The sequence below is a fragment of the Henckelia pumila genome, chromosome 2, assembly GCF_033568475.1.
Source record: "Henckelia pumila isolate YLH828 chromosome 2, ASM3356847v2, whole genome shotgun sequence".
In the NCBI taxonomy this organism is placed as follows: Eukaryota; Viridiplantae; Streptophyta; class Magnoliopsida; order Lamiales; family Gesneriaceae; genus Henckelia; species Henckelia pumila.
In genome coordinates, this window is record NC_133121.1 from 80,615,950 (window position 1) to 80,640,678 (window position 24,729).

Below are 24,729 nucleotides of genomic sequence, written 5' to 3' on the forward strand. Positions count from 1 at the left end.
AATATCAAATAAAGTATGCTACTAGAATTACCTTGTTGTCCAATAATATTTCCTTCTCTGGAAATGGATATATTGACAAAACCTGATCCAAAAATAAATATATATATTAATGCTCCTACATTCAAAATAGGATAAGTACTATGAAAGATACCTTGGTTGAAGATATGGAATCGAAAATCGATTCAGCTTTGACAGCATCCAAATGGATCTTGCTTTTTCCAAAACGAAACAAACGAGGAAAGATATAAACACCACGTGGTACACCTAATGATGGCACTCTCTCGTAAAACCAAGCCTAAGCCAAAAATTATATAGGTAAACAAATTCAAAAAATTAATAGCATAATAACTGATAGAACTTAATACTGACCATCAATCCAACTATGCAACCATCCAAGTAAAGTTTGCTTCCTTGATTATCTAATTCTTGGTAAAGAAACCGAAATGCAGCATCTCCCCAAGAAAACTTAAAAAATGTGCACAGATCATCCATATAATGAAAAATAAAACTAGGAGTAATATAATTACCGGTGGAGAATATTACACAATTGAATACAAACAAAATAAACATCCGAACAAAATCATCAATGTCAGCTTCGACATTAATACTCGCAAGTGAAACAAGCTTCTTTTTTATAACAATCCTGTGAGTGTTGCTTATTTTTCCTCCAAAGTGTGGAGACAGGAAGCTTGATTCAAGCTTGAGGTTTAAATCAACTTGTTGACCTCTCTGATGCAAACCAAGCACGATGGAGAAGTCTCTTGAAGTGAAAGGAATGGAAATATCACCACCAACAATGAAAGAGCACGAAGGGCTATCAAATCTTTTAAAAAGATAGTCTAATATGTCACTACTCACAGGAAGAACTGGAATGTCTATCCATTTACCAACTGGAGTATCCTTTATCCTAAAAAGTTGTTCGTTCCCTATAATCGGCTTCAACTCTTCCATGATTTTTTTTACAATAAGCAAGGGAACATCGTTTAAATATTACCTTTCCACTATTCATCAACTCAACATCATCACTTATTTCCTCTTCATCGGTCATTTATAATATTTAAAAATTTGTACAAAATATTATCATTATCAAATCAAATAATAAAATATGGAATGATAAAGAACAACCCAATCATATTTGGGAACAATTCACAATATATTTACAAAAACTGGTCATTTGTCGAATTAGCTATATAAAACTATCCAATATAAATTCACAACAACAAAACCGTCAAATTTCATAACAAAATGTTATTCATTTAGAAAGATTGATGTTCTAAACCAAGATATACTTTAACAAACATCTTCACGAATAAAACCCTAACAATTGGGGATAAAATATATATCATGAAGAACTTTAACAAATAAATACGAAATTCAGAATAATCATTCCAATTTTTTGACAAAAATATCAATCAAAATATAACAAATTATGTAAAAAAAAAAAAAGAAAAATAAAAGTACCAACACATTTGACAACAAAACCCTAAAAAATTGGGACAAAACAAAACTAGAAAAGATTTTATAAAATGAGACCAAAATTATTCACCAAAACGCTAAAATTTTGGGTTACTCGCGAAAAATAATATATTGTGGTCGATTTCAATAATAGAATACGTGTTTAACTTGTTTCTGATTTCTTCTTCATCACCATCATATTCGGCGATTTCTTTTCCTTCCTCACTTTAGCAGTGCCTGAGCCTGACTTATCTTTTGAATGTTTGTCTCTCCTCGTCATCGGTACCATCATCAGGACTAAGAAGATTGTCGCTAAAGATCGGTGCTTTCTGTTCGTCAAATAAGAATCGGTTGATGTGGGAGGGAAATAAACGTCTCTGATAATATTAAGTATTTCAAAAATGAATAAAGAGTATTGTGGGGTTATCAAATAAATTGGGGGTAGTTTGGTCAATTGATCACAAATAGGGAGCTCAAACATATTGCTGACATTTTTCATGGATCTAGAACACAAAATCTCTTACACGGGGACTGAGGAATCATTTGAGTTTTTTCTTGGGGATTTATCGAGACTTTGCCCTTGATTTAGAATACATTCAAGATATAATAACAATTTTTATTTTTTGTGTCAATTGTAATTATATATATATATATATATATTAAAAAAATATACTAGATTATTTTATTTTTGTTTTCCTAAAATATTTTTTAGCTGAGTGAAAAATTAAAATAACAAATTGGAAATTTTTAGAGAAAAAAATTATAAAAATTGATAACAAAAAAAATTAGATAGTATATATATTATTTCCTGTTAGGATCGAAATGTGTGTAGAGGAGTGGTGAATACAAACTTAAAATATTTTTAAAACTTGTCTTACAATTAAGTTGAGTTACCAGCTCGATTGTTAAAAATTTTCTTAACAAATTTACTTGCGAGAACTGATTTGTTCAAGCAGAAAGATTATCACGCACTAAATTGAACAGGATAGCCTTAGGCAGAATGAATTAAATAATGCAGAAAATAAAATTAAGGAACACGCGATTTGTTATGGAATTTCGAAGCCAAAACTTCTACATCTCTCATTCTTCTGTTTTCAGAAATATTTTCACTAGAAGAATTTGAAATATACAATAGTTTGCACAAACCAAGTCCAATCAACACTTGAAAAGAACTCATATCAATAGAATCTCAATTCAGATCACATTCTGATTGAGTCACAAAGTATAATGATACTACAAGAATGCTTTTTCAAAGATTGACTTCTTGATCATTGTAATTGATCTAATATAACAATATGTATGTGATAGCAGTCTTGAAGTATTGATCTGATTCTTGCTTGAATTTTATTTAACACTTGTATGCTTGATGATCTTAGAATCTTTTAGCGCGCAAGAGAGAGAGAGAGAGAGAGAGAGAGAGAGAGAGAGAGAGAGAGAGAGAGAGAGAGAGAGAGAGAGAGAGAGAGAGAGAGAGAGAGAAACTATGTAATTAATTAAGTATTTGTAGTGGTGATTTATCCAACGTTAAAAAATTTAGCCGTTGAGAATTTGGTCCAAAAATATTCGACAATCAAGCAGAATGTGCCACGTTTTCTCGTCTTCTTTCCAAAAATAGTACTACAAGTAGTGGGACAATTTGAATGTTCTCAAGTACGAATTTCAACGTATTTATCCCCACCAAATTGTTTTAGATTTATCTCCAACAACTTAGATTGATCTTGAAAGATATACATAAGATATGATCGATCTGGTCTGGTACAATTTGAGCTAGTCTTGGTTAAGTGAGCTGATTTGATATTGCAAATTGATCTTGATGAATCCAGTTTGGCCAAATATTAATCTAGTAGACTTACTGATCTGATAAGAGATTTCTTATCATTTTTGTTTTCAATCAAATGTCTCCTTAAATTCAGATCAAATTTTTATACTTGGTTTTGTTCACTGTATCGATTGATCTGCTCAAATGTTTGTATTATATCACCAAAATTAAGATGTATTCCTTATCAGTTTCTCTTTTTTTTTTTTTGGTGATGTCAAAAACAAGTGGTAATGAACTAGATATATGTGCATTCATCTGATGAATCATAAGTCATAAAAGAAGTTGATCTGATCTTGTTCGATACAGACAATTGACCGCTTAAATTGGTGTCTACTAGCATGTATACTAAGTCAAGTAATAGTAAAGTGGACAGAAAGTCCAAGTATATCGATCCCACAAAGACTGTAGTCAATTCTCAAGAATTAATTATTTAACTTAATCTAGACAGAATAATAAAAAGGTTATGATGAATTAAATAAAAAAGAAATTATTAAAAATAATACAAATTTAAAATAGAAGAATAAATTCAATTAAATTGAGACAACCAAGGCACACGCAGGTACCGAACAAATCATGTAACATGTAGCCGATTCAGGACTCAGATTTAATCTTAAATTACAGTGAATTCTCCTAACTTGTTTAAAGGCCTATTTCTAGAACAACTAAACATATTCAGATATTGAAGAATTAATTTTCATAATTCTAATCAAACTCAAATGTATTAGGAACTATGAGAATTTAGTTTGCACCTAAAACCGCACGATGAAATTGAATACTATTTCTAGTTAATTTTACCTCGTGTTAATTATTTGAGTGATCGAAATCAATACCTCCTCTGTCGACTTGGAATCAATTAACATGCAAGCAAATAATTGGCCAGATCATTCACAAGATAGATATAAATCTAATAATAAATAACATAAAACCAAATCTAAAAAATCTCAAACAAACATCCAAATTTTCTACATAGATTTGTTCGGCCCAATCACGTCGTATTGGTTGAAATAAAACTAATCAATAGTTGAAAATATAAATCAAACAAAAGTTTTAATCATAAAAAGAAAAGAGAGAAAAAAAATACTGAAGAAGATGGAGCAGATCTCCGCCTCTTCAAGCCCTTACCGCCGCCTCATTCTGTCTATGTTCTCTCCCTCTTTCACGTTCCAGCTCTCTTATTTATGTCTTTGAAAGCCCATGAAATAAAGCCCAAAAAGTCCAGAGTTTTAATTCCCGAAAATTCTAATTATTTTTTCTGCGCGATTTCTCGCTCGAGCGCGTAGAGGTGCGCTCGAGCGAGCAACTTTCTGCCCAAGATCTTAATTTTCTATGATATGCATGGACCCCATGCCAGGTACGTGCCTAGGTCCGTTCCTGTGTCCTTTCCAGCGCGCAGTTTTTTTGAAAAAAATCATATCTCAAGTTCTAGCCGTCGGATCGAGCCAAAAGTTCGACAACAGCTTTAAAAACACTTGAAATTTAATTTGAATGGTGTAGATTGGATTTGGGTCTATCTATCATTAAAAATGAATTTTTGACCATTGGTGCTCCGTAATTCATTCTTGTGGCTCTACTCTTGTTTCAAATTCTTGATTTCTTCAATATTTCCTTCAAATAAAACTCGAAGAGTGAAATGCACATGCATGAGATTAATTATAAATAAAACATATAAAAATACAAATGAATACATATGAATGCATGCCAAATATACATGAAAATAACACAAAATAATGCACACAAAATGCACTTATCAACAATAAAAGAAGATGATAGTAGAATTGTTTTGATCAAATATTGATCTATCTTCAGGTGGATCTCATTTCTTGAAATTGTTCTTGCATTGGTCTAGACTCTATTGATATGGCAGATGGTGTTCACAATACCTCTGGCCTGAGCATTATGAAGCAGATTGATTTTGAAAGATAGATTTTCAATCTGAGTGAGAACAAGTTTCTTGAACTCTTCTGTGGCAGCTGGAGTGAGAGACTTGTCTGTTTGAACACAGTGATCTGGCACAGTGACCAATGCAAGCTCTGGAATAACAACTTGATCAGATGGAACGGTTTCCTCAGATGGTGCGGTATGGATCAATTGTGGTATAACATGGAGAATAGAATGTAGCGAATCTACTTTTAGAAAGGCAAGTTCCTCCATTGATTTTAACATATCATCAGTTGAGATGAGTGGTACTTCTGGCAACAGTTCTTTCTGATTCATCTGAGATAGAGCAGAATGATCTTGCCTTAGCACTGATTCTTTTGGGTTAGTAATCTGTTTGTTTTGGGACTCTGAATCTTGACATTCAGGCTGAGATACTGCATGATCTGAAATAATCTCTACAGTGAGGGCTTAAACAGATGGAACAATAATATGAGTGTCTACCTGTTTGGTGAATGGTTCAGCATGATATTGATGCCCTGATGACTCAAAGATCTTGTCTGCAATGAGCTCATTGGAATCAAAGGAGTTACCAAAATCAAACTGGTTTGCATCACATAATGGCCCTTCAGTATATTCTTGTCACGCCCCGAGACCGAGACGCGGCACCGGCACTGTTAAACAATTTAATATTGCAACAATAAACCTCGTAGTTCATCAAAAAATCATAAATCCAGTCTATTACATAAAACGGAATTGTCTTTTACAACTCAAAATGAAAATGTGAAAGCGATAAAGTAAGGTAATCCAAATTAAAACAGTTCCATAGGACTTCTTGTCTTGAAACCTCATCACCAACCCCAAAACATTTCTTTCTTATTCTCTTCGACTTGATCTTCATTTGTATCTAGGGAGAAAATTAAGGGGTGAGTATTTTGGGAAACACTCAAAAAGTGGGGGATGTTCGTACACCAAAATGCAAAATTACGTATATGCGAAAATAGTTCTGGACGTGGCGTGTCTCAGAGCATGTCACGACATGAGTCAAGACAGGACATAAACAATGTTCGAACGAAGCCTGGGAAAATGTCAGAAGCGATGCAGGAACGTAAATATATAATAATGTGAGTCATCTTGTTGCACATGATATCAAAATACATATAAATACGATTTTATATCTGACATGTCTCAGGACGTATCACGACACGAGTCAAGACATGACAGAATAGAATTCAAATCAGAGAATCAAATTGCATCAGAAACAGAACATATACATATAGAAGGCACTGAAACTTCATTTCATTATTCATGGATCATTTTTTGTCCTCTATATGTTACTTCTCTAAGGGGCGAGGTCATTTTATATCCACCGTATAGGGCCATAGGTACGATTTTATACCCACCGTACAAGTCCATAACATATCATATTTTTCTCCATTTCAAAGTCAAATCATAACAGTGTCGTTTCAAAGATTCAAATCATAACAAACAAATACGAGAGTTGCTGAATATATACAAATCAGAGGACTCAAAATACATGATGTACAATGTATTGCAAAACTAAATGATTATTGTTCTAAGTGCAGACAAATCCATTTACGAAATCTGAAAGCATATGAAAGATGCCATACAGAATAGAATGAATTTATACATATCAAACATGAACAAGATGATGTACGATCAGATTTTTAAAGCAATACATAACATTTTAAAGCATGTGTAAGCCCACTTACCGTTACTGTTCTTGAAAATAAGTGTAAAGAAATTTCAAGCCAATGTGCTAGACTATATTCGAAGCAAATCAGATTCTGAGATGATTTGAATGAAGAACGGTTCCAGAAGTATACAGAGGATCAGAATGAAATTGCACCTGAGGATGAAATTGCAGGTAACAGATTAATTTTGTTTTAACCTTTTTATGTTATTGGTGCAATAGATATATGATAGCTGAAAAATTATTATATGTACACCTCTGTATCAGAAAAGGGAATTTGTGAATTGAACTGAAGAATGGAACTACTGAATTGATGAAATGAGACTGAACATGATTTTGCTTCAAAGAAATGAAACTGAATATGATTGTGTTCGTATTTGAGATATCTGTTATGTTGCATGATAGATGATGATGCAATAACCTATTACAGATTGTTAGAAAATTGATGATAAGAAATGATTGAATTAGATCAGCCAGAACATAATGTGCATATAAATAAGATGATATGATATGGGATCTAGAAGTAAGATTCTTTGATTTCGGTTTTATATATGATGTTTGATTATAGAAATATTTCGAAATAAGTATATTCAATGCACTAGATATGTTCAAGATCTAAATCAGCATTGATAGATATGCCGATGAATAGAGATGACAGATATATTCCAGTAAGATTTTGACTTTAGTTTAAGTTGTGAACTGGAATTTTATAAAGACTTGATGAATTGATGAATTGAATGCTGCTTTTGAGGTTTATAAGATAGACGATGATATGAAAATCAGTTACAGTTGAGTCTTTTCTTTGATTATGCTGAATCGATTACATCAATTGAAAATATGATTCTTGAAATGATTGAATATTGATTGGCTCTCATGGCACATTGCTTTCTTTTAGAGCCTGTGTTGATTCACTCATTCTGAGTTGGGTGATGCAAGTGAGTTGTTTTCACTTTGCAGAGTTTGTTATCCAGAAGATTTGATTTTGGATGACCTTGATTGAGGGATTTTCTCAATCTTGATTTATTTCTTTTAATTTTGAGAATTATTAATCCTTTGATGGATATTTCAACATATTTTAAGATGGTTGGCTCGTAACTGATAGAAGAATTTGAATATGATCCAGAGTTTGAGTTAAATGACATGAATTGTCAGTATTTTGGAGATAGAAATGAGGAATGAAATAGGCATTCGATAAATTGATTTTAGATTTCTGTGTATTCTGGTTCGAGTATTCAGACGAATGCATAACAATCAGGATGAATCTCGATTGGAAATGAGCCAGAACTATTCAGAAGATGAAAAAACCACAGAAATTAAATTGAAACGATGAGAATTCAGCAAAGAATGCCAGATTGAGATATGAATTGAAGCCTCAGATCATAATGGATGAATTCGTTTGTGACTGATTATCTGATTGTGCCTGATATTTTTGAAAAGAGATATCAGAATTTGAAGAATTGCACAACAATGAATTCAATATTCGTTCAATAATTGTTTTATCAGAAGATAAAGCAAACAGATGTAACAGAATTAGTACGTTTTCAAAGTTAAACGTATAGAGAGTTTCTGATGAAGTTGAAAATCGTTGACCAGATGAGTTCAGTGATAGTTTAGAAACTCCAGAAATTGAAACGAGATTATGATTTGAAAGAATATTTTGCGAAACTACCATGATGAAGCAGTATAGATGAGGTAAACAGGTGGTAGTTATGATCAGATTGATTGAAGTTACTGAATAAGATGATCTGTCTGTACGAATAAATCACTGATCCGTGATCAGAATTGTGCGAGATGTCACAGTAAGCCAAGAATTATTGTTTCAAATTGAGACATTAGGTTTACTAGTAAATTGTAATACAGACGATCAGAAGGCTCTGAGTACTTTTTGGATGTGAAAGTACAAGATGTTATTTTTGAATTGAAGAATATTCAGAGCAGATTAATCGAATTTTGAGAATGAACTATATCTGATATGATACCGATTATCAACAACTCTGAATATTTTAGATTTATTCGATAGATGTGGCATCGATTGATTGATGTTCTGAATATTGGTTAGGTATGATTACAATATACCATTATCCGATTGATGGATTATCTGAATTGATTATCCAGAATTTTTGAGATGATGGCTTGAACGTGCGCCAAAACTTCAGCTTCACTTTGAGCAGAGTGACGCCTTGAGAACTTCAGAAAAACAATAGCCTTGGTTTCAAAAATTTGGGAGTGTGAGTTGCTGGTTTTTGAGAGATTTCTGTGTGTTCGTATTTGTAGAAGTTGGACGTGAATAAGGAGGCTGATGTGAGGTGAATCTGCAGTCTAAACCGGGAAAGAAATCAGCCTTGATTTTGTTTATTAAGGGAGGAAAATATGCAAATTTTTGCCTTGATTTGTCTTCTAAATATACATGTGTTGATTTGTGTGTCCAAATTTTTGTCCATCAGCTGTCTTAGAAATGGAAAGAATGTAGCTTCCAAGTTTGAGAGATTGCGCCTTCAATTGGAAGTTTCTTGGATGGCAAGCTACAAAATTTGGGGTTCTCACAGTTCTGGTTCTTTTTGTTCCAATGGTAAGGCCAAAATGAGATCTTGTCACATGGATTTTGAGATCATAGCCAAGGACAAGGCATCCATTTCCAGTTGACTGATAACTGTTGAAGCCTCAAATTTTGTCGGACTGAGTGTGTTAAAATTTGCTCTCTTGGGCCTTAGAACTTGTCTGAGCACACTTTATTTCATCATAGTTGCAATGAATTTCCTCCTCTGCAATGCTTGAGAGACGTCTTTGGTTTCTCCCACTATAAGATTTTCTGTTCAAGGGAAGCAAGATTTGTGACCAACTTCCAAGATCTGAAGTTTGAAAAGTTATGTTCTGTATCTGTCCCACTTTTCAAAACACTTTATCTTTTCTTCTATCTGGTCTATTACAACTTGTAGTTCCAGATTGATAGCAGTTTGAAGACTTGAAAGAAACTCGGGATGGGTTTTCTCACTAGAGTTTGTGTTTTTTAACTGATTCGACCCAGAGTCCACATAAGTAATTTGAGTCTCAACTACTGGAATTGTTGCATGAACTTTGGAGATGGGAATGGCTGGATAGGAGTTAGTTGGTATGATGGTGTGATCACATTCTTGACCAGACGAGTTATCGTCTTGGTCTAGACTCTTGGTGAAGCAGGAATGATTCTTGATAATGGAACTTGATCTGATTCAGATTCATCAGATTCAGACTCATGTGTGATAAGCCTTCTTTTGACTCTTTTATTCTTCGGAGCAACAGCTTTCTTTGTTGGCTAGAAGATAACCAAAGTTTTTGAATTGCTATGTTCGATCTGATCTGTGACATCTTCAATTTCATCATATTCACTGGCTTCTTTCTTTTGAAGTGATTAACTGCTTGGTACAGTACACAGCGATGACCCTCTCATTCAGTGTCTTATGCACATGCAGTGCAGTAGAGACTCCCAAATACATATTTAGTTCGTTCAAAAAATAACTGATTTGTACTACGAACCCTTGGGATTGAATGGATGGAATAGTAATCATAGAAGTGAGCATTTTGAATAATACCTGAGGCCAGTTGATTTTGGTACCGGCGAAGATGGCTTCCATGACATCAAATTTCTCCACGGCGATGGCATCGAAAGATCTTGCTTTTTTCCAGAAGGGACTTCCCCACGATGTCATGACATAGACGAAATTCCAGCTTGAGTTCCTTTTTTCATGGAATCTTTACTAGAGAGTCGGTTAGAGTATACATGGCCTTGATCTGGGTCCTTTGTGCACTTGTAATGGAAGAGAACTCAACAAGACTAGAGGTGGGTAGATCAAACGCCTTTGAGAAGTGGTCTTGAGTAATAGTTACAAATTCTCCTCCAATAGATCTCTTGAATGCACAATCTACAACAATAGCAGATTGAAAGAATTTGGGAAGATCATAGATGGTTTGAAAATTAACAAGAAGGAAGTTTTGAGTGATTGAAGACATTTTCTGCAAGAATAAGGAGATGCGTGAAAAGCAAAATTGCTTGAAAATTCTAAGGTTAGATGGATTTGCAGAAAACAGTAAGGAAGAAGAGAACTCAGATTAAATGTGTGAAGTATATATACAGTTTCATGTACGACATGCCCCACATGGCAACATATTTAAATTTGAAAAGATAAAAAGTACATTAAACGTGGCAAAATAAACTTAAAATAAGAACTGGACAGGCAGCCAAATAAATGGATTAAAATGAGTATTAAAGACCCATGACTACGTGGCAAGATCAGATTATTTTATTCATTTTCACTGGTCCAGACTAACTTTAGACTTTGATCTGCACCAGATCAATCTCAAAGTCGGCCTGCTTTAGTACAAATAACTAACTTAACCTGACAATTGTCTTGCAGTCCATATAAATGTTTTCCATAAATTAATTCATGATTAACTTAGATCAATTAAACCAAGAATATTGCGAAAATAATAAAACTTAGCGTCTAGATGTGGCTTTGTAAAGATGTCTGCCACTTGTTGATATGTTGAAATATACTCCAGTTTGATGTCCTTTTTGAGAACATGATCTCTAAAAAAATGATTTCGTATGTCAATATGCTTTGTTCTAGAATGGAGTACTGGATTGTAAGTAATGGCAATTGCATTGGTATTTTCACAAAAATAGGTGCTTCAGATGAGTTAACACCATAGTTTCTTAATTGTTGTTGAATCTAGAGCAATTTTGCAAAACAACTTCTTGATGCCAAGTACTCTGCCTCTGCTATGGATGTAGCAATGGAAATTTGTTTTTTTCTAAACCACGATATCAGTTTGTCTCCAAGAAATTGACATAAACCACTAGTACTCTTTCTGTCTATTCCGCACCCAGCGTAGTCTGCATCAGAGTATCCTATCAGATTGAAACTTGAGTCCTTTGGATATCACTGTAGCGCAAAATTCTTTATTTTTTGAAATTAAGAAATAGAAAATTGATACAAAGTGAATTAAATAAAGATTAGTGAATACAATCTCTAGATAATCCCTTGATTTTTCTCTTCAATGACAATTCTTGTGAAATGTGAATTTCTTGGGTGTTTGATCTTCTTGGAAGATGATTTGATATCTTGATAACGTTAATTCGATGGGTTCACACCTTGTTATCGAATTAACCTTTAAAATTTGAGAAGAACGCGATGAATCCCTTGAATCGCACCTTGAATTTTGTTGATCTTGAATTTGGTGAAGAACAAAATCTTCTTGAATTTGAATGTATTTAAATATGTTGAATAATAACGCAATCAATTCCTTGAATCACGCCTTGATCTTCTTGAATTTGATGAATTTGACGAAGAACGCCTTGAATTTTGCCTTGATCTTCGTTGATTTATTTGAACTTCTTGAAGATGACTTGATAGAGAAATCTTGAATTCCTCTACTCTTTTTCTTCAGTCTTCTCTGTGTTGTGTCTTTTTCTTGGTTATCTGCCTCCTATTTATAGCTGAAGGATGCAGATTCATACCATTTTTGATTTGATGAGGTGTCGCAATTTGATTGATTCCTCGAGATTATTTGGTGATTATTTTCCATTAATCACAAGATTTGATTTTAAATACTAAAAATATTATTATTTTCTTACATTTGATTCAAGATTTGATTTCAAATACTAAAAATATTAGTATTTCATTCCATTTATTGCAAGATGCAATCTTGATTTAAAATCTTGATTTTCTCACAAAATATATTAAAATATCAATTAATTAACTATTTTTAGGAATTTAATTTTCCAATAAATAGTCAATTTTTTATTGATATTTAATATTATTTTGTACTTTCAATAATTTTAGGGTCAACAAATTTAATTGTCTATAAATGCCCCCTCGAGACTTATTCACAAATCCTGATACTTTTTTATGTAAATAAGTCACGATAATTTATTTCCAAAAATTGGGCTCTTTATTCTTTTTTTTTAATGCATAATATGGAAGCAGGACATACACAAATGGATTCAAGCTTCGAGACAAATTCAAGAAATTTAGGCCGGCCCCACGTGGGAGAATTTATTTTCTTATCTTGTATTGTCCATCTCTAATTTATGAATTTTTTCATATTTCCTTACAAAGAATTTTTTTTTCTTCCAGCTCAAGCAAGAGAAATATAGAAACTTTTATTTCTCAATTCATGCATACTCTTTGAATGGAAATTTTTTTTTCCTTTCTTTCATGTACACTTCTTCAACTATAAAAGGGAGAAGCATTAGAGCTAACTTTGTCTCTCTTGATCAAAGAGTATGAACATCTATCCCCTTTTCTCTTTTTCATTCACGACTTTTCTTTTCTTTTTCTTTTTTTTTATTTTTTTTCGTTCTTACACTTTTTGTCGGATTCTGACTTCTCGAATTGTGAAATTTGCAGAGACTCCCTGGAACTTACATCCACGATTTTGAGTTGAAGTTCTTCTTCCTTCGGCACACAACGTTTGATGATTCTTGATGATGAAAATCAACCCGAAGAAAAAGGCACTATTTTGATTGTTGATGAGCCCGTGGCCGGTCGTTAAGCAAAACCATGGCCCCGACTGACAAACTTACTTTATGCTTTCGAGTTTGGGCTTTGCGGACAACTCACCATCAGCAATTGCAAGAGCATGTTTCATTGCCATCATTGAGAAGACGTATTATTGAAGGCAAGGCAAAGTAAGATGACACACTCCAATTTATTGGCGAATTTCATTACATCAAAGGCTATTGGGAGTGGACTGAAAATATTCTTAGCCGATGCGGTCATAGGATTCGAGCGGCGCAAATATATGACCCGGTGTATGCTTCATTATTCACATATGATCAAGATCCCAACATTATGAAGGCATTTTGCGAGGCATGGTGTCCACTCAACAATACATTATTGACTTCACATGGCGAATTATCTATCTCTTTGTGGGATTTTCACTCTTTGTCGGGCCTGTCTATCACTGAAAATTTATATGATGAAGTTGTTCCTAGTGCCAAGGAGCTCACCGGCGTTGATGAAGCGGGTAGTAGATTCTTTCCTCGATCTTGCAATCACTTACTTCATGACTTTCACATTATTCGAGTAAATTCAAAAGATGATCCATGCTCTCAAGTGACTATTAATCAACGGGTTATGTTTTGGTTCAAGAAGGTTTTTCGTTATAATTCACCTCCCCCACGTAGAGATAAAAAGACAACGCCTCCTGAATTCACATATAATCCACTTGGCGATTTCAAGACATACGAAGAATGGTCCCCTGCAGAGAAGACTATATTTTCGAATCTTGGCATCAGAGACAACTCCAGAGACGAGACATGCTTGGTGGCAAATTTATCTTGTTGGTAATGTGTATTTGTCCTTCCTCAAAGCGTTGCCAAAATGATTCGTCCAAATACCTTCAAGATGGCAAGCATCATGGCTAGTGGGCGGAAGATGGGTCTTGTTATTCCAACATTGACGAGCATTTATCAAGGCCTCAACAAAATTGCTGCTTCTTCAAATCCATCTCGTGCATGTGCGACTTTTCCTACACATTTTATCTATGGTTGGCTTGCGCATTACTTTAAGACTCGCGCCCAAGTTTGGCAAGGAGCACGTGGCCCAAAAATGGCGAGCTTTTTCGATGAAAGAAGTGCTAAACATTACGATTCAATTGAAGCTCGCAAGAGAATTCACAAAGTAGATTTTTCTTCTTGGACTTGCATCATGATCACAAGGAGTAAAGACTTTTTATATCTTGATAATGGAAACATGGAGGAACTTGAGCAGAATTATTTTATTGTCATCCGTTTCGGCTATCTATCTTTGCGCCAAGGAAGTCGCTTCTTGGTTGAACCTTATAGTCCTCACTGCTTAAGTCGTCAGTTTGGATTTTATCAGATACCACCAGGGGTTCTTGTTCGAGACGTCCGCAAAGCTTCTTTGGATGAAAGGCTTCTTTTTTGGCCGTTGAGTACTCTTTCCAACTCAATTTCTAGAGTGCAATTTCCATCCATGCCCCCAAATGCGAAGAGATTATGTTTCGATGAGTATAAGAAGTGGTGGGCAATAGTTCATGGAAATTATTTGGAAGAAAATATCACAATTTAAACTATCTCAAAGCCTTGTGAAATTTGCAAGAAGGCAAAACTTGTGATGATGAAAATGGGTTCCTTGGTGAAGACTCTCGTTCTAAAGAACATAGCGCTCGTGCCATCGAACTATTGGAAATTAACAAGAGAAAGGACTTCCAAGATAGTGAGAGAGCACTACGGACCATCATTGGAAAAGGGCAAAAAAGAACTCTAATCCTTCTGAGCCGAGAGTCATTGACATTGATAGTGTAATCGGAGACCCGAGACTTATGGGAAGCTTTGTGGGAGAGGTATATATATATATATATATATTAGGTGGAGAAAGAGTTATTGAATGTTGATGAAAATCATGGTTCACAAGGCAGCCAAAAATCGATTATGGGACCTAACACATCAGTCGCAATTCTTTCAGCCGGTGATCCAACACCAAAAGAGGTTTCTATCCCGGCAATTCCTGATGTAACTCTTCCCAAGCCTGCTTCCCTTCTTGCATTTGATGGAGGAAAATTTTTATTTGATCATCAAAAAGAATTTCTTCAAAGGTTGTGGGTCAACCTTCGTGAAAAGATAATGAATACTTCAATTGACTGCATCTCTTCTCTTAAAGGTGACGTGTTTTTGGTTCTTGATACTATGAATACTTTCCATGATTTTGATTTCTCTGGTTTGGAAAAGTTATTGGTATCATTGTTTGACAAAGCTGCTGCATTTCATGAATCCCGGTCAAAATCTTCTGAACAGACTGCCAAGGAGATTCTTGCGCAACAACTGAGTGAAGCCAAAGATTGTCTCGATACTGCCAAGAGTAGGGAGATCAAAGAGGCGAGTCAAGTTCAATCTACTCATGAGGAGTTGGAGCGCATTACTAAAGAACTTGATGACTTGAAGAAGAGAAAGAAGAGCTTATCTACTTCCTAAAAAGACAGCAACGATTGTTGTCTAGTGCTCAAGCAGAGGTTCATAAAGTCGAGGAAGAAATCACTGCAATCGGAGATGTTTTCCCTTTGGATGATGGGGCCGTCGAGAATTTGAAGATGTCGACGATCCATCTTGAAGTTGCCAAAGAAGACTTGAAGAAATTTAGTTCTTTTTTTTAGCATTTCCTCATATCTTCTTTTTTTTTTTGTAATGAACATCATTTTGAGACAACTATACATTTGTTTCTTTGATTGATATTTATTTTTTTTATGCTTACATTCCACTTGAAAATAAATTATTATTTAATGTGAAAATAAAACAGCAAGTTCATGACTGTACTTAGAAAATATCTAAGTTGCCTACGTACCCAATATAGGGATCAAGTCATAACGTAGTTCAAAATTTGATTGTTTGGGGGGGGGTGCCGTGCACAGTTTATACTCATGCGGGCCAGGAGTATCTATTTCTTAACCACCCTAGACTAGGTGGGGATTTAATATTTTAACCACATAAAATACCATAAGTGGGAGAAATACAGTTTAACCACATGAATTCACTATTGATGGGAACATAACAGTTTAACCACATGTAATACATTTGGTGGATACCGTTCACAGTTTATACTCTTGTGGGTCAGGAGTTCTTTTTTTATTTCTTTTTTTTTACGCATATTAACGCTTCAAGAATTTTCTGTTTATGGGACCAATCCTTAAACCATCTTTGGCCACTAATCTGTATGCGTCATTAGTATAAACCTCTTTGACAACATACGGGCCATCCCATTTTGATGTGAACTTGTTTCCGGTTCGATGGGTTGTGATGATGGGTCTTCTTACTGCAAGTACTAAATCATCAACTTGAAATAAGCGCGACCGCACTTTCTTGTTGAATGCTCTAGAGAGACGAGCTTGGTAACATTCAAGTCTTTGCTGCGCTTCTAGTCTTTTTTATCGAGAGCTTCTAACTCCTCAAGGCGCAAGCGTGCGTTCTCTACTTCTGTCAGACCTTCTTGTATGGCTATCCTTATTGATGGAATTTGCTGCTTGAGGGGCACGACAACTTCCACACCATACACCAATGCATAAGGAGTTTCTTGAGTAGGCGTTCTGTAAGTGGTTCTATATGCCCATAGAGCCTCTCCAATCCTTTCATGTCAGTCTTTCTTTGATTTTGTAATTATCTTTTTCAGAAGATTACACAAGGTTTTGTTGAAAGCTTCGGCCAAACCATTAGCTGCAGCGTAGTACATAGAAGACTTCCTTTGATTGAAGCCGAATTTTTCACATAGTTTATCAATCAAAGTATTGCAAAAAGGTTTTCCATTATCTGTTATCATATACCGAGGAATCCCATATCGATATATAATGTGGGTGCGAATAAAATCAGCAACATTTTTCTTCTTCACTTCTTTGAGAGGCACTGCTTCAACCTATTTAGAAAAGTAGTCTGTTGCAGCTAAGATATACAAGTGTCCACTTGAAGATTTAGTTAGCGGTCCAACGATGTCTAAACCCCACGCGTCAAATGGCCAAGAGGCTACTGTAGGATGCAACACCTCGGGCGATTGGTGAATGAAATTTGCATGGTAATGGCAAGCTTGACACCTTTGTGCATAATCCATGCAATCTTTCACCATTGTTGGCCAATAAAAACCCATTCTTTTTATCCAAAAATGCAACTTTGGGCCAGATTGATGGGCTCCGCAAATTCCAGAATGAGCTTCTTCCATTGCTCGGGTGGTTTCTTCTTCCCCTAAACACCATAAGAAAACTCTGTCAAATGAGCGCCTATACAGGGTATCCTTGTAGTAGATGAAGCGCGTTGCGCGCCTTCGAATGTCTATCCTTTGACGCGAATCATTTGGCAACTTCTCATACTTCAAGTAATCAACAAATGCTTGACGCCAATCTTCTTTCTCAGTTTCGAGTACTTCAACAGTGTAGTTATCATCTTCCTTTTCTTCATCACTCTCATCTTTGAAAAGTGGCTGTACTACCCAATTTTTACATATTGGCACACGAGCTTTGTTGTTTGGCATGGAAATTGTAGAAGCAAGTTTGGGCAATGCATCAGCTTGTTTATTGTCTTTTCTTGGCACATGCTCAATCTCTACATCACCAAGCCACCCCATAAACTTCCTAGCATAATTATGATATGGGAGTAATTCAGGCTTTTTGACTTCATATGATCCGAGTAACTGATTAATCACCAGATCTGAGTCCCTATATACTTGAAGATGTAATTTCTTTATTTCGACAGTCATTTCCAGTCCAAGGATTAGAGCTTGATATTCAGCAACATTATTGGAGCAATTTTTAGTCAAGGTGAACGAGTATGGCAACACTTTCCCATCAGATGTCACAAATATAACTCCCGCACCGGCTCCTTCCTTATGTGAAGCTCCATCAAAATACATTTTCCAAGGAGTTTTAACTTCGATTACAAGAACATCTTCGTCTGGAAATTCATTAGATAGCTCCTAATCGATAGAGATTGGGTGGTCAGCTAAGAAGTCAAATAATGTTTGACCTTTGACAGCCTTCTGAGGAACATATATAATTTCAAATTGCTGCAATTGGAGATACCATCATGCAAGCCTATCAGAAAGAACCGGTCTTACATCACATATTTTAGCGGGTTTACTTTTGAGACAAGACGGAAAGTGTGGGCTTGAAAGTAATGCTTTAGCTTCTGAATGACAAATATGAGGGCTAGGCATAACTTCTCTATTGGTGAGTAGTTCAATTCATTTGGCGTCATCATTCTACTCAAATAGTATAGTGCAGTTTCCTTCCCATCATCATTATCTTGAGCTAATAAAGCTCTAACAGAACGCTCTTGAGCAGTGATATAGAGGGTTAATGGGCGTCCAGACACCAGGGCGGCCAACACGGGAGGCTTCATCAAATAAGCCTTAATGCTCTCAAAAGCATTCTTGCAAGATTCGTCCCACTTAGATGGAACTCCTTTTTTCATGTGGCGGCTAAATGGTTGACAACGCCTAGCCAGATTTGAAATAAATCTCCTGATATATGCCAATTTTCCTTGCAAAATTTTCAGCTCGTGGATATTTTGAGGTCCAGACATTTTTAAAATTGCATCAATTTTTGCTTCCTCGATTTCAATCCCTCGATGTCGGACGATAAATCCAAGGAATTTTTCTGATGTGACACCGAATGCGCATTTCAAAGGATTCATCTTAAGTTGTTACTTTCTTAGGCGCTCAAAAATTCTTCTTAAATCCTCCAAATGATTATTTCTCTGCTTGGATTTAACAACCACATCATCAACATAACATTCGAAATTTTTGGGTAACATGTCATCAAAAATCTTCTGCATCGCCCTTTGATAAGTGGCACCAACATTCTTTAATCCAAACGGCATCACTTTGTAGCAATATATACCCTTTGGGGTGCGAAATGCAGTTAATTCTTCATCTTCTGGCGTCATGCGAATTTGATTATATCCAGAAGATCCATCCATGAAAGACAATGCTTTGTGACCCATAGTGGCGTCAATCATGAGTTCGGTGATAGGTAATGGAAAGTCATCTTTCGGGCATGCATCATTCAGATCTCGAAAGTCAACACAAACTCAAATTTGTCCATTCTTTTTCTTTACAGGAACTATGTTGGATATCCATGTAGGATACTTGACTTCACGGATAAATCCAACCTCAATGAGTTTGTTAATCTCAGTTTCGATTGGGGGAATTAACTCAGGGCAGAACCTTCGTTGAGCTTGCTTGATAGGTCGAGCTCCCTTTTTAACAACTAAGTGATGGACAGCCACTTTTGGATCCAGACCAGGAATTTCTTTGTATGACCATGCAAATATATCTTTAAACTCATGCAGTAGCTCGATGTATGCTTCATTTTCATTTATGGACAATAGGGCGCTGAGGTAGATTGGTCTCGGGTTATCATCGTCGCCTAGATTAATCTCTTTCAGTTCATCAACAGTGGCTTTTACCCCTTATTCAAGTTCAAGGGGGGCGATTTCAGCATCTTCCTCTGATGGAGTTTCTTCTTCATTTGAAGTGATGTAACATGAAGCAACGCTTTCTATATCATCCTCATCTTTTTGAGTTCGAGTGTAAACCACTGTTTGCATCTTAGCCTTCAGAATCTTATCGCATGATATAATCAATGTGGTGCATCGCTTCATGCAGGATGGAATCAAACTTCGCAATCTTTTTTGGGTTTGCTGATTATGTGCCTCACGCAAATGCTTGGGAAAGTTCAATCTTTGTCGATTCTTGTTCATATTCCTTTGCCTTTTACGCCGGCCCAGCCTATCAAAGACAGACACTCGTTGATCCTTTTTGTTTTGTTCGTCAACAACGGTGTTTGACGAGTATTCATCTTCAACAATATAGTTGAGGCTGACTCTTTTGATGGAAATGCGGATGGGACTTTGTGGAAGGAACCCAAGGCCTGGTCGAGTTTTTTGAACAGTACGCGCATTTTCTTCAAAAGCCGGTTTGGCAGTTAGTCCGCGCGCTTGTTTGTTAGAAATTTCTGAGGGGAGTTTACCCAATGTGAGGTTTTCATTTGGGTTGTATCCGGCTTTAACGAGCAGTTTATAAGCTTTTGGATCAAAGCCCTTTGCATTCTGTAGTTCTGAGTATTCCCCATGTTCTATCTCGGCCCCTTGAGTTGGACGGAAAAATCCGATGATAAATGGTCTTTTTTCATCAAGCTTCGTTAAAGGAAGTACCATATTTTTCAAAAGATTTTATTCTTGGACAGATAATTTACCTTTTGATTGGTCTTTATGAACTTCCAAGGTTTCTATAATCTTACTTTCTTCATCATCCTGTCTTTCGGATTCCTGATGAGGTGAACACTCTTCGATTATTGATGTCTTCTCATTCTCAATGTAATACTTGGCATCGGCAAAGTGTGACTCGGCCTCGGTAAATGGTTTCTCATCTCCAAGTACTTTTCTTACCACCCCGTCTTGACAGTATTTAAAACATTGATGCCATGTAGAAGGAACTACCCGATTTTCATGAAGCCATGGTCAACCAAGCAACGTGTTGTATGATGTCCTGGAGTCTATCACATAAAAGAATGCACTTGGGGTCATGTCACCCATTATTAGTTCTAATCTTATGGCCCCAAGAGCCCTTTGTCCTCCTTGATTTAATCCTTGGATCATCAGGACACTATTTGCAAGTTCTTCTGTGGTAATATTCAACTCCTTCATCGTGCGCAAAGGCATAATATTAATTGCAGAGCCTCCATCAATTAATATCATATTCACCTTTCTCTCGCGACTATAGTCCGTGACAAATAAAGGCCGATTGTGAAAGTCAAAACCAAACGGTAGATCTTTGTCAGTGAATGCTAAGGTCGCAGCACAATCTTTCTTATTTTCAGACTGACCGATCTGGTTGAATAGACTTCCTTGTAAACCTGTTACATGGCAAGATGCAATATCATGATTATGTATTTTGATTTAATTGGCAGTCGCATTATCCTCTTCAAGTGATATTTTTCCTTGGCGAGCCAACTGCATGATTTTATCCTTGAATATGAAGCAGTCATGAATAGGATGCCCGATCAACCGGTGATATTTGCAATATTTTGGGTCCCACTCGTGTAGCTTCTTCAGGTTGCTTCAGTTCTGGTAATTCAATCAAGTTTGCTTTGACCAAATCATCAAATATCCCCGATACATCAGAGTCGAGAAAAGGGTACTATTTTGATTGCATCTCCTTTAAACTCAACTTTTTTCGCTCTCTTTCCTGATATATTTATTTCTTGCCATTGCTTTTATCACTTATATTTCTCTTGACTTTGACAGGTGTGGCATTAACTGTCATCGATTCTTTGGTCGGGGTCTTTGTGAAAGGCTTGCTTCCTTTCTTGAAGCCTTTCTTTTCTTTTGCTTTATGAGATTCATGAGCTGGAGGTCCCTCTGCTCCACTTGCAGCCATGCTCAATTCCATGTCATGAGCTCAAGCAGCTAGATCCTCGAATGTATTTGGATGGATTTCTTGAAGGATGTATCGAAGCCCCCAATGCATACCTTGGATGCACATCTCAATGGCGGAATATTTCGACAATCGATCTTTGCAGTTAAGACTCAAATTTCTCCAACGATTGATATAGTCAATGACAGGCTCATCTTTCCACTGTTGTGAGTTTTTCAGCTCGATCATGCTAACTATTCGTCGAGTACTGTAGAAGCGATTGAGAAATTCTTGTTCTAGCTGAGTCCAACTATTAATCGAGCATGGCTCCAGATCAGTATACCAGTCAAACGCATTTCCTTTTAGTGAGAGGACAAATTGTTTGACCAGATAATCTCCGTATGTTCCAGCATTGTTACATGTCTCGACGAAATGAGCCACGTGTTGTTTTGGGTTTCCCTTGTCATCGAACTATTGAAACTTTGGAGGCTGGTAACCAGTGGGCATCCTCAAGTCATCAATCTTTTGCGAGTAAGGTTTGGCATATGTGAGAGATGACTTGGAGCTTCCGTCAAGTTTTTCTTTGATAGTACCCATGATGAAGTCTTTTAACTGGTCTAAAGGAACTGACCCATCAGGTGAAAAATGTAAATCTTTAGTATGTTCCTTTCCCTTTTTCTTCAACGATGACTCAGTTTCACCATTAGTTTCACCTTGTTTGTCCATGTGACTTGCATCAGTATGGTCTATCTTGTCCATCAACTTCATAATTTGGAAGTCTTGTTCTTGAACATGTCTCGAGATTCCCTCAATTGCCTTTGTCAGACTTGCTATTTGATCTTCTAAGTTGTGGTATTTTTTTCGGCATCACTGGTGCTATGTGCGAGCTTTGATGGGTTTCTAGGAAACGAGCTCGCTCAGAAGATTATTGTAATTTCTTCGACATACTTCTTGTGATGACTCCAAAACTTTCAGTTGACTTCGTAGTAGAAATCTTTATGTTGGAGATCTTGTTATTGGTGGACATGATGACTTAGAACTTTTGGCGAAGAGAAAATATGAAGGGTAGAGACGGTCCCACTGAGCATGCCAAAATTTGTAGCACAAAATTCTTTATTTTTTGAAATTAAGAAATAGAAAATTGATACAAAATGAATTAAATAAAGATTAGTGAATACAATCTCTAGATAATCCCTTGTTTTTTCTCTTCAATGACAATTCTTGTGAAATGTGAATTTCTTGGGTGTTTGATCTTCTTGGAAGATGATTTGATATCTTGATAACGTTAATTCGATGGGTTCACACCTTGTTATCGAATTAACCTTCCAAATTTGAGAATAACGCGATGAATGCCTTGAATCGCGCCTTGAATTTTGTTGATCTTGAATTTGGTGAAGAACAAAATCTTCTTGAATTTGAATGTATTTAAATATGTTGAATAATAACGCAATCAATTCCTTGAATCACGCCTTGATCTTCTTGAATTTGATGAATTTGACGAAGAACGCCTTGAATTTCGCCTTGATCTTCGTTGATTTATTTGAACTTCTTGAAGATGACTTGAGAGAGAAATCTTGAATTCTTCTACTCTTTTTCTTCAGTCTTCTCTGTGTTGTGTATTTTTCTTGGTCATCTGCCTCCTATTTATAGCTGAAAGATGCAGATTCATACCATTTTTGATTTGATGAGGTGTCGCAATTTGATTGATTCCTCGAGATTATTTGGTGATTATTTTCCATTAATCACAAGATTTGATTTTAAATACTAAAAATATTAGTATTTACTTACATTTGATTTAAGATTTGATTTCAAATACTAAAAATATTAGTATTTAATTTCATTTATTGCAAGATGTAATCTTGATTTAAAATCTTGATTTTCTCACAAAATATATTAAAATATCAATTAATTAAATATTTGTAGGAATTTAATTTTCCAATAAATAGTCAATTTTTTATTGATATTTAATATTATTTTGTACTTTCCATAATTTTAGGGTCAACAAATTTAATTGTCTACAATCACAGACCGACATTTTGAGTCTATTTTAGATACTTCAAAATTCTTTTGGCAGCTACATAGTGTGATTGCTTCGAATCATATTGAAATCTAGCACAGAGGCAAACTGAAAAGAAAATGTCTGGTCTGGTAGCAGTAAGATATAGTAGAGATCCAATAAGTCCTCTGTAAAGAGTTTGATCTACTGAAATACCAGTTTCATGTTTATCAAATTTATAGAATCACTCATAGGTGTAGTGGCAGCAGTGCAAGTTTCCATCCCAAACTTCTTTAATAGTTCCTTAGTTATGCGAATCTTGGATGCATGAAAAGCAAACACGATTATAAACTCGTGTTTGCTTTTCATGCATCCAAGATTCGCATCATTTGGTATCAAATCTTAAGGTTCTCTTGATCAAGTAAGTCGTATCTTTATATTTGTTCGTCTTATCTATTCTTCGTTCTTCGTATCCGTTCTTCGTGTTCTTTGTTTGTCGTTCTTCGTTCGTCATTATTCGTTCTGTCAATTTTGTTGTCCAAGTTTCGTGTCTTGTGCTACAAGTTATTTAAAAAAGAGAAAATTCAAAAAACAAAAACAAAAAAAAGAGAGAAAAACAAATTCAAAAAAGAGAGAGAGAGAGAGAGAGAATATAATTTCGATCAAAAAAATAGAGGAGAAAAATCGAAAGTTTTAAAAAAATAGATACAAAAATAACTTGTGGAAAATTTATTTGTGTTTTGTACATCCTTGGGTGTCAAGTCCATTCTTTGTTCATAAGTCCTTTGCTTGTTTTTGCGCAGTCTACATGAGTCGATTGACAAGTATTTACAAGTTTTGAACTTGTGAGTTTGATACACACAAAACCACAAAGCATAAGTTATTCCATATTTTTGAGTGAAAAAAAAGAGTGTTTGAGTGGTTTCTTTGGAGTGACTTGCAAAATTTGGGTGAGGATATTTTATTACTAACCTTT

The 24,729-nt window shown here is 35.5% G+C and overlaps 1 protein-coding gene across 1 annotated transcript; it reads right to left on the reverse strand.

Moving 5' to 3' along the window:
* Positions 1–16,990: 16,990 nt before the first annotated feature.
* LOC140877787 (uncharacterized) lies at positions 16,991–19,035 on the reverse strand. Its single transcript, XM_073281365.1, has 3 exons — positions 18,481–19,035; positions 17,378–18,316; positions 16,991–17,266 (listed from the first exon to the last, which is right to left on the reverse strand). Exons 1-3 carry the CDS (start codon positions 19,033–19,035, stop codon positions 16,991–16,993), a joined length of 1,770 nt encoding a protein of 589 aa, XP_073137466.1.
* Between the last annotated feature and the right edge of the window lie 5,694 nt (positions 19,036–24,729).